This window comes from Otolemur garnettii, unplaced genomic scaffold, assembly GCF_000181295.1.
Source record: "Otolemur garnettii isolate 467f Iridium unplaced genomic scaffold, OtoGar3 scaffold00044, whole genome shotgun sequence".
NCBI lineage: Eukaryota > Metazoa > Chordata > Mammalia > Primates > Galagidae > Otolemur > Otolemur garnettii.
The window spans coordinates 1,639,245-1,652,945 of NW_003852439.1; the positions used below are offsets into that span (position 1 = coordinate 1,639,245).

Consider the following 13,701-nt stretch of genomic DNA (forward strand, 5'->3'; position numbering starts at 1 on the left):
TTTTTCATTGGCCTCTCTGTGCCTCCAGAAGTTATTTCTCTTTTCTATTGGTCACGGATTATTGTCCTCTTCTATCGGTCATTGGTTACCTACATTGCATCGTACATTTGGGGGAACTGATGAGTGGTGAATGTCCTATGGGCCCTCCACAGACTTCCTTGTTCAGTAGGCCAGGCTTTCTGAAACCACCTTTCTTAGTGTCCCTTCTCACACACTTCACATATAATCTATCAACTCCTCTTCCAAAATCTTTCTAGAATCAGACCACTTCCCATGCCTTCCATTACCGCTAGCCTGGCCCAAGCAGTCACTGTGTCTCACATGGATTATGTAGTAGGCTCCAACTGTCTACCTGCATCCCCTCTTCTTCCTCTTTACTCCAATATCTATTTTCCATATAACACTCAGTGAAATCCAGTTAAAAAGCAAATCAGATTGTATCTAGCTTTGCACCAAATGCTCTGGAAGCATTCTGCAATGCTCTGGAAACGTTCCAGAGTTTTTCAGAGGAAAGATCAAAATCCATCCAATGCCCTACAAGACCCTCTGTCATCCGCTCCCCACCCTTGCTCACTTTGCTTCAGACTCAGTAGACTTCTTATCATTCCTCAAGCATGTCACACATATCCCACCTCAGGCTGGCTCCCTCATCTCCTCCCATCTTTATTAAAATACTGCTTCTTAAGGACTTAAACTAGCAGTTTCCCTGACACCCCCAACCTCCAACTCTCCATCTCTTTTATCCATAGTCCTTGTCATCTAACATTGCATGTATTTTACTGCTTTTTTTTATTTTCTGCCCTCTCCAACAAGAGTAGGGGTTTTTATTTGTCCATTGTTATACGTGCATATCCTGAGAAAGATTTGTTGAGTGAATCAATGAATGCACATTAAATGAATGAATGAAGAAAGTGGATGACTGAATCCCCATTTCTATTGTTGTTAGGGCTTGTCTATCTAGCTTTCAGATGTCAGCACTCCAGTTGCCACAATCTCTTTCTGTCACTTCCATTTTAGACACTCAAGGGCACTGGGTTGTGTGTGCAACCTCTAAAATTTTCTCTACCATTTAGATAATAATTGCAAGTGTTTCTCATGTCTATCCTTAAAAACTTAGAGTTGGATGCTATATCAGTTAGCAGTCCTGAGCCCAGCGTGGCCAAATCCACAAGGAAGTTGGGAAGAGGCTTTAGGATCAGAGCAGCCGGCAGGAGGCCAGTACTGCTGGTAATGATGGATGGGAGGTATCAAAGGCAATGAGGGGGATAGAGCAGGCAGTGGAGGTGCATTGATCAGAGAGGGAGGCACAGAGTCCTTGCTTCCTGCTTATTGATTGCAAGTTTAGTGAAAGCGATCATTCACTTTCGGGTCCCACTACAGGAGCAGGTGTACTGATTGGCAATGGTGCCTGTGCCAGTTGTCCCAGGGCCCAGATTTCTGGGATATGCTTTACAAAAGGCCTCTCTGTTGGACTTTGAACTTGCCTTCAACAGTGGAGGTGGTTTGTACTTGTTCCAGTACAAGGTGCTCCAGATTGAGGGAGGAGGGCGGAAAAGACAAAGTGTTCTGACTTGAAAGGGAATCAATGACCCCCTGGCCTGACTCAGTCCACCTGCCTCAGACCCCAAGAGCAGTGAGGGACCTGCAGTCTCACAATCTTATCAGGAGGAAGAAAGGCAAACATGGGTGCCTTTGAGTCCCCTCCCTTTAGCCAGAAAGGCCTCTTGGCACGGCCCAGGTTATATGCCAGCTTCCCAAGACTGTTTCCCGAAAGGGGTCCCCTCCCCTACAAGGCCCCTCCCCACAATCCCATCACCCAGCAATGTGAGTGGCCAAGGAATCCAGAGAGTCATCTTTCTTTCTTCTTCTTCTTTTTTTTTAGAGTTATCTTTCTTGGAAGAGTGTCAGGTCTTTTCAACATCCTCCTGCAGGGGGAGGGGGGCAGTGGGCTCAGAGGGGACAAGAAAAACATCATAATCTCCTCTATCCCCACCCTTCCCACACCTGGCCAATCTTACCTGCCAGAGTCTCTGCCATATTACACTCAGTTCAGGGCAACCACAGGGGCCCAGTCTGGCCTTTTAGTGCCAGGACATTCCACCACATGGTGGTAACTGTGAGGTATTTATTGCTCTGTCTCTCTGTCTCTCTCTCTCTGCCCCTCCATGATTTCTCACTGCAGAAATTTTACAAGGATAATAATAACAGTAGTAATAATGACTCAAATGCGTACCATGTTCAGGCACTTCACTATCCCACATGTTGGGTGAAGATTAGAGAACAGGAACTCAGCAGCCAGACCCAGTGGGCCCTTATCCTGACTACACCTCTCACATCAGACGACCTGGGGCAAGCAGGTCATTTTGTTGTACCTCAGTTTCCTCATCTATAATATTAAGATAACCTAATAATATCTGTTCCCCACAGGGTTATTAGGAGTAAATGACCTAATACATGTCTCATTCTTAGAAAATAATAAACACTGTATAACTGATTGTTAAGTAAGTCTCATTTGACTCTGACAACACCATGAAGTAGCTGCTCATGTTTTTGCCATTTTACACAAGAAAAAAGTGGAGCTTAAGGAGATAAATTGCCCAAAGTTGTCTTCCAATGTTATTTGATCCAAAGAACCTTGATGTACATCTACCAAATTGTCCAGTTTTATGAACCATTATTTCTCACATCTTTGCACACTTATGAAGATCTAACCATTAACAGCTGAGAACAGCAAAGGCCCAGGAGCTAAGAAGGCCAAGCAAAGAATCCAACTGGGGAGACTGGGCAGGGAAAGAGGCTCTGACGAGTTCTGTCTTCATACTGGCTCTTTCAGATAACCCCTCCTCAAAACAATCCAAGAACCTGGCTGAGGAACTGGGCAAAGCCGTGGAGATCATGGGTAAAGGCAAGAATGGCGTTGGCTTTGGCAAAGTGGACATCACTGTAGAGAAGGAGCTTAAGCAGGAGTTTAATATTAAGAAAACTCCAGAGTTGAAGCTGTTTTTTGAGGGCAATAGGTCGGAGCCCATCAGTTGTGAAGGTAAGGGTGCTTGTGTACCAAATTTATTACCTATTCATGTAAAGCCCTCTTGGCAGCCAGAGGGTAGATGTGGGAAGCTCTGCTCCACATAGCCTTACAGGATCCAGGCTCCTCCCAGCTAGTATCTCTGCCCTTCTCTAGGGCATTAGAGGCCCCTGCTGTTCCCTCTGCATCCAGCCAGCAATTGGGATATGGAGGCCAAAGATTCATGGGTTCTGTTCATAGTTCTTGCCTAAAAGTGGGAGACATCACTTCTAGTAACATCTCATTGACAAGTATTCTGCTACATGGCCACACTCAGCTGTGAGAAAGGCTGAGAAGTATGATTCAGGTATGTCTTATAAGGAAAATGCGTTTTGGTGAATATGCAGCTGTCTCGACCACAGCTTGCATCTCAGTTGACGGGCTCTAAAGGCACCAAGAGGTGGAAGGACGGGGTGTGATGACTTACACGCTACTAAAGACTGAAGTCTAAGTTCCTAATTCTACTTGTCACCCCCATCTTCCACTTTAGAATGATTTTGATAAGGCCACAGGCCAGGGAAGCTCTATATAGCCAAAAGGAAGTCTGGGAGATGAGGGAACAAAAAAAGCCTGGGATGCGATGTCTATCAAAAACTTTGATTTCTACCATTCATTTCATTCATTTATCTATTCAGTACTCATTTGTTAACAACTTATCAAGTGTCAAGCCTTAACTTGATATTGAGGATATTTGGAGAATTGTAGGCTTTGGTGTGGTTCAATGGTAGGTCCTAATTTTGAAAATGTTATGTGAATGAATGCATCCATGGTTGCAAGATGGATGGATGGATAAAAGCAATAAATTGAAAGAACACAGAAGTGCCCAGCCCCTAGTATGCTAGTAAAAGGTTCCCATAATAGACGTATGTTTATATAAATATAAACAATATTTAACTATATGTATAAATATACTTTGTTATATATATGTATATATATATATATATATATGTGTGTGTGTGTGTGTATATATATATGGGACCACAGATGTGGAGCAGGCACCAAGACTTGGGGTCAGGGGGGACTTCCTGAGAGAGGTGATGATCCAAGTTTCTTAGCAGCAGAGGAGGTCCCCACCTTCCACTCCATGAAGTAGGCTCATGAAGTAGGCTCACTAGCACACTAGGGGCTGGGCACTTCTGTGTTCTTCCAGTTTATCACTTTAATCTATCCATCCATCTTGCAACCATGTACATATATACACATATATGTACTATGTGCATATAATATTTAAATACGTATAAATATGCTTTGTGTAGTACATATGTGTGTGTAGTACATATATGTACTATGTGCAGACTGGCTATGTGCAGACACTGTGAAAGTCAAACATAGCCAGTTTCTAAAAAGCCCCTTGGTGTTGCAAGAACCTGTTCTGCAGGATGCCTTGCAGTTCTCATAATGGACACAAGAGGGCATGCGAGACACAGAACAGAGCTAGAGAAAGGCCTGCAAAAGAGTGACCCCATGACAGTTACCTAAGAGACCTGGAGAGAAGAGGAGGGCCAGGGAGGGGAGATGAATGGCCAGGTGGAGGGAGGGTAATCGGTGGGACTTCACCTATAGTGCATATTGCAAGGGTACATGTCAAATAAATTAAGAATAGAGTATAAATGTCTAAACACAATAATTAAATAAGTGCAGTGAAGGCTATATTAACCAGTTTAATGTAAACCTTCCAAATTATATATAAAATCAGTACATTGCACCCTATAAATGCAGTAATGTACTTAGTTATGAGCTAATAAAAATGAATTAAACATTCAAAAAACAGAAATGGGGCTAGAGGGTGAGGGGCAAGAGGAGAGATGGAGAGAGAGAGAGCAGGAAGAGTGAGAAAAATCACTGAGGCTGCTGCTTTCTCGTGGATACTGAATGCTGAGCCTCAACAGTGGGGACCCACCGAAGCCAAGCCAGAAACTTTTCGTGATGTGTTGGCTCTGGGGAAGGCTGTGAGGAAATGACAAGCCCCTGGTAACTTCTCATGGGGTGGCTCACGTGCTGGGATAGCATTCCTCTGTTCCAAGGCACAGAGTCTGACACATACCTAAAGAATAAACTGTATTCCTGAAGAATAAACTGTATGGCAGATGTGTTTGTGATCACTACCTACCTACTAGTTTCCTGACTATAATATTTATGATACTCTAGTAAATAGTATTTTGGTTTAAATGGGATGAAAGTGTAGAGGTCATGGGTTAATGTACAAACTCATATTTCCGCTGGGCATGCTGTTGCCCCTTCTTCCTCAGTATTACTCCTGACCAGGGAAAGAGCAATGGAATTCCAGCAGGGAGCTGGGGCTGGAACTCAGGATACCTGGGGTTTAGGACAAGCACAAACTATGGGAACTTAAGCCTTTTAGACCTGAGCTTCCAGATTCTCGTTTTCTAAACAGGAGGAATAATGCCAGTTCTGCCTATTTGACAGGGCTCCTCTGAGCTGAGAGAGAAGACAGTGCTTTATGCATCTCTTTCAATGTGACTTTTATGAAAACTTCTCTTAGGAAGTAGGTGGAATTTAGTCCTTGCTGGGTCAAAGCCCTGTCCTGTTCTCCTCTAATCTCCAAGGATTGATGGTGAAAAATGTGGTCTTGGCCACCCTCTGGAGGGAGGGAGACTTGAGTTCCCTCCAGGGCCTCTATTAATGATGCATTCACAGCTTGTGCCTGGAAATATGCAGTCTAGCTCCAGCTCTAGTCAATCATTGACATAACGTTCACACCTCAGTTGTTACTGTGTCCTCTGGCTCTGAGCCAAGAACCAGAGGAGGCATCGAGCCCAGCGAGCACACTGCCTGGTCTGCAGACACTCAGGAATGAGCAATTTGCTGAGTGCACAGCTACCTCAGTCCTGGGGGGTCCAGATGGGCAAACGGAGCCCACCCATTCCAGAGAAGATGCCTCCAGATCAAGTTCCCTCAAGACAAGTTACCTAATGACACAGTGACTTTATCCTAGAATTATTTTGTTAGCACCTAGCGTGTACCAGGAGTCCCAGGAGCTACTGGGAGCTCACATGGAACAATCATCATCATCATTTCATAAAGTGATAGACTCAAGGCAGAAAATGAAACAGGTCACATGGTTGAGAACAAAGGGGAAGGAGAGGGTAAGGGAAAACCAACCTGAGCATCGAATAAGCAAAAGGTGCTACCCTTGGAGAGCACAGGGAGGGCCAGGAGGGTACAAAGCCTGGTGTCCTGGAAGATAATCACATGGCTGGAGTATGGACTGGCACAAAGTGGCATCAGAGCAGCAGTTCTGACAACCTGAAATTTAAACCCATTTGGAAGGTTTTGTTCACCTTTTTTTATATTGTCGGAATTTTTAAACCAATTCCTTTCAGGGAACTTATAAAATACTTTTGCCAGACAAATATTTATAATAGGAACAGTTAATTTCCATAAAAGCCTGATTTTTTTTCCCTAAAGGTGGCTGAGCACACTGTGGAAATAGAAACTTGGCTTTGGTAAAATGTCAGAGGAAAGGGTGATAGCAGGGTGGAGTGCTGAGGTCTGACGGTGCGTGATGCCTTCCCCCTCTGTCTCTTGTAGCCGTCGTATCAGCCTAATATGAACTTCCATAGGTCTGACTTATTGTGGCTTTTAAAATGGCCTCAACTGTGTCTGCTAAAGCTGAGCATGGCATCTGCTATGACCAGAAATTCTAGTCCTGGCCACATACCCAACACAAGTACATACATTGTGCCCCCAGAAATCTAAGTGAGAATTCATTCCTATTATCCCCAAACTAGGAACAACCCAATACTCATCCACAGAGAATAAATGAATAAATTGTGGTATATTCACCCAGTGGAATACACTCCACAGCAGTGGGGATGAGTCTTCAAGTACATGAACAACATGCATGAATCTCACAAATATAAGTAAGCCAGATCCAAAGACATATATCGTGTGATGGAATTCAGGAATAGGAAGACTAATGTACCCAGGTAGAAGTTAAGATAGTGGTTAAACCTGGGTGGGGGCTGGATAGGGGCTGGGAATTTCTGAGAGACTGGTAATGTTTTATTTCTTGATTTGAGTGGCACTAATGCATGTGTGTTCATTTTATAAACATTCAACAAATTATACCTTATAATTTGTGTACCTTTCTGCAGATAAATGTTATAAGTTTTTTTAAAAGACCTAATGTTCTTAGGAAATGTGAGCAGAAGTAGAGCCTGGAAGTAGAGCCTTTTGCAACTGATTTAGTAACTCAGGGTGCATTCATCAAGCCCCCTAAAGTAACGTGTCCTGCCACAGGGCCTTTGCACAGGCTATTTGTTCTGACTGGGCCTTTCTCTCTCCTTCCTGCATGCTAGTTAACTTGAATGCATCCTTCAGGTTTTCAGCTCATAAGTGATTTCCTCCAGGAAGCCTTCCTTGACTTCACAGTCTAGGTCCAGTTATTTTTGCTACAGGCTCATAGCACTTTGATTTCAAACACTTCCTTTGGGTGCGATTATATACGTGTTTATGTAATTATTTGATTACTGTCTTCCTTAACAGAATGAGAGCTACAAAACAATGGTAATATGTTTGTTTCTGCTTACCATTATATTCCCAGCACCAAATACAGGGAACTTTAAAACAGGCACTCAATATGCATTTGTCAAATAAATGAATGAGTAAAGCAATAAAGGTCTATGGATGTAGTTCAAAGCTACTTACAGCAAACACTGCTTTATATCTTAAACTCATGCAAAATGCTTCATTCTTTTTTATAGCAAACATTAATATAAAATAATATTTTACATTACTTGCCATGCTGTGAAATTAACGATTCAGAGAAACACCTGTCCATCTTTGTGAGGCTTCATTTGCATTCTCATTCGATATTGTCTTCCCAGATAAGATATATGTGTTCCAATTTTAGATGCTAAGACTTTTGTGTGCTTGGCAACTCACATATAATAGCCGAGAAAGGGAAGTTAGGGGTCTGTGAACTTGGAGGACATTTGGGTCTCAGCTGAGAAATGGGAGGCACAGAGGAATAATAGGATTTCCCCAAGTTGCAGACCTAAGTGATGTTTATTCTATATTTTATTTAAATTAAAAAATATCCATCTTCCCATTGTCATGGAGGATCCATGAGAAAAGAAGGCTAGAAATGCACTCCCCAGATGTGCTAGTTTGGTGACTATTAGCAGGTTGAACTTGTTTTCCTTGCCTGCAAAATGAGGACAGTACCCATCCTAGAGGGTGGCTGTGAAGACTTGGTACATGCAAACACTCAGCACAGTGTACGGGCCTTGGTACGGCTCAGTAACGTTTAACTGCTGCTGTTCGTGTTCATGCTGTGGAGTTTGGGAGGAATAGACAGATTGACCTATAGGGGAAGGGAGCCCAAGATGATGTGCTTCTACTTGTTAACCTTGGGGAAGACAGGCTTTGGTCTAGCTCAAGAAGAAATTTCTGTGGGATCCACTTGACTGTATCTCTCTCCAGGAGTGGTTGAATCTACTGCCTTGGTCGTTTGGTTGAGAAGACAAATCAGCCAGAATGCATTTCTGTTTAACAACAGCCTGCAGGTGGCCAATTTTGTGGAATCCAGGCACTTGGTCATTATTGGCTTCTTTCAGGTACTGGGATCTAGGCCTGGGAGGTGAGAAGTACTGTATCTGGGAGGGGGAAGGGGAGGGGACTCTTCCATTTGGGTTGCCCCATGCTCAATTTCCCTTACCCAATGAGCTGTTCTTCTGGGAAAGCTCTAGGGTCCCAGTGAAAAAAGAAAAACATGGAAGCCGAATGGAGAGAAAGGAGAGGAGATTGACACGTGTATTTAATGAGTTTTAATAGTGCAACTGATCTTTTGGGATCCATTTAGAATATCACTGAATAGTAAGATATCTTATTTTCTGATTTGAGGACTTTTGTTCCCTATGACTCTGACAGCCACCAGCCATGGTTGACCAGGCTTGTCTCTCTCCCTAACCTCCCTCCAAGCTTCTCCAGGTATTAAAACCAACAATATATTGTAAATATGCCCCCATTTAGAAATATACCAACACTCATCGTAGGTGCAACAGGGAAAGATATTTGGGGAATGACATAAATAACTTCAGTATAATAATGCAGTGTCTCACAATAGCTTTTTATTGATTTTTTTGTATTTATAAATCATTTGCAAATTGTTTTTGCTTTTGGAAAATGAGTTTCTTGTGTATCTTGACTCATTTACCATAAACAGATGACTCCTCCCCTTCTCCCAGTAGAAGTCAGAATTTTAGTGCTATATTTGTATGTGAGGAGAATTTGAGCCTCTCCTCCCCCCACCTGCCACTTCTTTGAGAGGATTTTTTGGTCTTAATTTTCTTTCGAGCTAAAAAATGAGGGCTGAAACCATAGCCATATCCTGATACTAAGTTTATCTTTGGTATTATATGTGGTCAAATCTATTGCCTTTTCTGAAAGCAATTAAGAAAGATATGTTTTTAAAAAATTGTCTCAACCCCTGGGTTAGAACAGCCTTTAATGTAATAATTGAAAAAGGTCAAGTTTATCAATCCTCTCTATTGATCTTTGAAGACTTGCCCATGTTGGCTTTAGTCACAGCCAGAAAAGCAGTCTGGGTGTGCAGTACCCATGAAAGTGAATCGAGGTGACCCAGCAAAACCCCAGAACTTAGAAAAATGATGAATCAGCTACTGCTTCCATCTTTCCTTTAAATAAGTTAGACATTTGTTTCTACCAAAGCCTCACAAAACATTCTTTCCTTAACAGGACTTAGAGGAAGAGGTAGCAGAATTATTCTACGACACGATCAAAGACTTCCCAGAGCTGACGTTTGGAGCAATAGAGATTAAGAATGCTGCTGGGCATTTTCATGTCGTCCTTGACAGTGTCCTAGTGTTCAAAAAGGTAGGACTGAGATCCTATTGCTGGGGAGAGGTGCCACTATCCCTAAGGAGTGGGAAGCATATGGACTTTGGATAAAAATTCTTGTTCTGCCACTTGTGAGATCAGTGGCATTGAACTAGTTGACACCTGTGAAATCTGTCTCTTGATGTTTTTCTGGCATTTCTAGCCATCCACCATTTTAAGCTTCTCTTCCTTTCTTTAGGCAGTAATGCCATCCATCAAAGCTCAGTCCTATACCCTATTTCATTTTGGTCCAAGCTTCCTCTTTTACACTCAGCAGTTACAATCTACACACTATACCCTTGACTTATAAATATCCATCTCCAGGCCTGGCGTGGTGGCTCATGCTTGTAATCCTAGCACTCTGGGAGGCCAAGGCAGGTGAACCATCTGAGCTCATGAGTTCAAGACCAGCCTGAGCCAAAGTGAGACCTTGTCTCTAAAAATAGCCAGGTGTAGTGGCAGGCACCTGTAGTCTCAGCTAAGTGGCAGGCTGAGACAAGAGAATCACTTGAGCCCAAGGGTTTGAAGTTGCTGTGAGCTGTGAAGCCACGTACTCTACCAAGGGAAAAAAAAGTGAGATTCTATCTCAAACTCTCTCTCTCTCTTTCTCTCTCTCTCTCTCTCTCTATATATATATATATATATATCCTTCTCCAGTAGAATTTTCTTTCCTTTTTTTTTTTAATTGTTGGGAATTCATTGAGGTACAAGAAACCAGGTTTCACTGATTGATTTTGTTAGGTAAAGTCCCTCTTACAATCATGTCTTGCCCCCAGATGGTGTGGCACACACCAAGATCTCATCCCCCTCCCTCCATCCCTCTCTCTGCTATTCTCTTCCTCACTTCTCCCTCCTTCTTCCTCTCTGTGCTCTCCTCTTCCCTTACCCCCACCATGTCATTAATTGTCCTCATATCAAAATTGAGTACATAGGATTCATGCTTCTCCATTCTTGTGATGCTTTACCAAGAATAATGTGTTCCACTTCCATCCATGTTAATACAAAGGCTGTAAAGTCTCCATTTTTTAATGGCTGAATAGTATTCCATGGTATACATATACCACAGCTTGTCAGTCCATTCCTGGGTTGGTGGACATTTAGGCTGTCTCCACATTTTGGCAATTGTAAATTGAGCTGCAATAAACAGAAGTGCAAGTGTCCTTATTATAAAAGGATTTTTTTCTTCTAGGTAGATGCCCAGTAATAGGATTGCAGGATCAAATGGGAGGTCTAGCTTGAGTTCCTTGAGGGTTCTCCATACTTCCTTCTAAAAAGGTTGTATTAGTTTGCAGTCCAACTGGCAGTGTAAAAGTGTTCCCTTCTCTCCACATCCATGCCATCATCTGCAGTTTTGAAATTTTGTGATATGGGCCATTCTCGCTGGGGTTAGATGGTATCTTAGGGTGGTTTTGATTTGCATTTCTCTAATAATTAGGGATGATGAGCATTTTTTCATGTTTGTTAGCCATTCATCTGTCTTCTTTAGAGAAGGTTCTATTCATGTCTCTTGCCCATTGATATATGGGATTGTTGGCTTTATTCATGTGTTTTAGAGTTCTCTATAGATCCTGGTTATCAAGCTTTTGTCTGATTTAAATTATGCAAATATCCATTCCCATTTTGTTAGTTGTTTATTTGCTTTGGTTGTTGTCTCCTTAGCTGTACAGAAGCTTTTCAGTTTAATTAAGTCTCATTTGTTTATTTTTGTTGTTGCTGCAATTGCCATGGCAGTCTTCTTCATGAAGTCTTTGCCCAGGCCAATATCTTCCAGTGTTTTTCCTATACTTTCTTTGAGAATTTTTATTGTTTCATGCCTTAAATTTAAGTCCTTTATCCATCTTGAATCAATTTTTGTGAGTGGGGAAAAGTGTGGGTCCAGTTTTAGTCTTTTACATGTGGATATCCAGGTCTCCCAGCATTATTTATGGAATAGGAAGTCTTTCCCCTAATGTATATTCTTGTTTGCTTTATCGAAGATTAGGTGGTTGTAAGATGTTAGTTTCATTACCTGGCTTTCTATTCGATTCCAAACGTCTATGTCTTGATTTTTGTGCCAGTACCATGCTGTCTTGACCACTATGGCTTTGTAGTACAGCCTAAAATCTGCTATGGTGATGCCTCCAGCTTTGTTTTTATTACTAAGAATTGCCTTAGCTATACAGGGTTTTTTTTTGTTTGTTTGTTTTTTGGTTCCATACAAAATGCAGAATCATTTTTTCTAAATCTTGAAAGTACGATGTTGGTATTTTAATAGGGATGGCATTGAATAGGTCGATTGCTTTGGGAAGTATAGGCATTTTAACAATGTTGATTCTTCCCAGCCATGAGCATGGTATGTTCTTCCATTTGTTAATATCCTCTCCTATTTCCTTTCTTAGGATTTCATAATTTTCTTTATAGGGGTCCTTCACCTCCTTGGTTAGATATATTCCTAGATATTTCATTTTCTTTGAAGCTATGGTGAAGGGAGTTGTGTCCTTAGTTAGCCTCTCATCTTGGCTGTTATTGGCATATACAAAGGCAACTGACTTGTGGACACTGATTTTATATCCTGAGACATTACTGTATTTTTAAATGACTTCCAGGAGTCTTGTGGTTGAATCTTTGAGGTTCTTTAAGTATAAGATCATATTATCAGCAAAAAGGAAGAAAGGGAGAGTTTGACCTCCTTTGCTCCCATTTTGATGCCCTTTATTTCCTAATTGTATGGGCTAGAACTTCCAGCACTATGTTGAATAGTAACGGTGACAGAGGACAACCATGTCTGGTTTCAGATTTAAGAGGAAAAGCTTTCAGTTTTACTCCATTCAGTAAAATATTAGCTGTAGGTCTGTCACAGATAGCTTCAATTAGTTTCAGAAATGTGCCATGTATGCCTGTACTCTTCAGTGTTCTAATTAGAAAAGAATGCTGGATTTTATCAAATGCTTTTTCTGCATCTATTGACAGGATCATATAGTCAGTCTTTGGTTTTACTTCTGTTGATACAGTTAATAATGTTTATAGACTTGTGTATATTAAACCAGCCTTGCATCCCTGGGATGAAACCTACTTGATCATGATGTATGTTCTTTTTGATGATAAGCTGTAATCTATTGACTAGGATTTTGTTGAAAATTTTTGCATCTATATTCATTAGTGAATTGGTTGGAAATTCTCCTTTTTAGTTGGGTCTTTTCCTGGTTTTAGTAAAAGGGTGATATTTGCTTCATAGAATGTGTTGGGGAAGATTCCTTCCTCTTCAATTTTTTTGGAATAATTTCTGGAGTACAAGAATAAGTTCTTCCTTGAAGGTTTGATAGAATTCTTGTGTGAAGCCATCGGAACAAGGGCATTTTTTTGTTGGAAGATTTTTTTATTGTTTCTTTAATCTCAGTGCTTGAAATTGGCCTATTCAGGAGCTCTATTTCTTCCTGGCTAAGTCTACAGAGAGGGCATGATTACAAATATTGATCCATTTCCTTCATTGTCAAATTTCAGAGCATAGAGTTTCTGGTAGTATTCAGAGATGATCTCTTGTATCTCTGTGGCATCAGTTGTTATTTCTCCTTTATCATTTCTGATTGAGGTTACTAGAGATTTTACTTTTTTATTTTTAGTTAGTCTAGCCAAAGGTTTATCTATTTTATTTATTTTTTCAAAAATCCAACTCCTTGTTTCATTCATTTTCTGAATAATTTTTTTTCAATTTCATTGATCTCTGATTTAATTTTGGATATTTCTTTTCTTCTGCTGAGTTTAGGCTTAGATTGTTCTTCTTTTTCCAATTCCAT

General features: G+C 41.3%; 1 protein-coding gene across 1 annotated transcript in view; it reads left to right on the forward strand.

Annotated features, from left to right (window-relative positions):
• The window catches only part of PDILT (protein disulfide isomerase like, testis expressed), a 43,535-nt gene that overhangs the window by 5,060 nt on the left and 24,774 nt on the right, over positions 1-13,701 (forward strand). Inside the window, exons 2-4 of the mRNA XM_012805739.1 lie at positions 2,834-3,040; positions 8,513-8,646; positions 9,788-9,925. Coding sequence (XP_012661193.1) covers positions 2,834-3,040; positions 8,513-8,646; positions 9,788-9,925 — 479 coding nt within the window. The remainder of the gene's footprint in view (positions 1-2,833; positions 3,041-8,512; positions 8,647-9,787; positions 9,926-13,701) is intronic.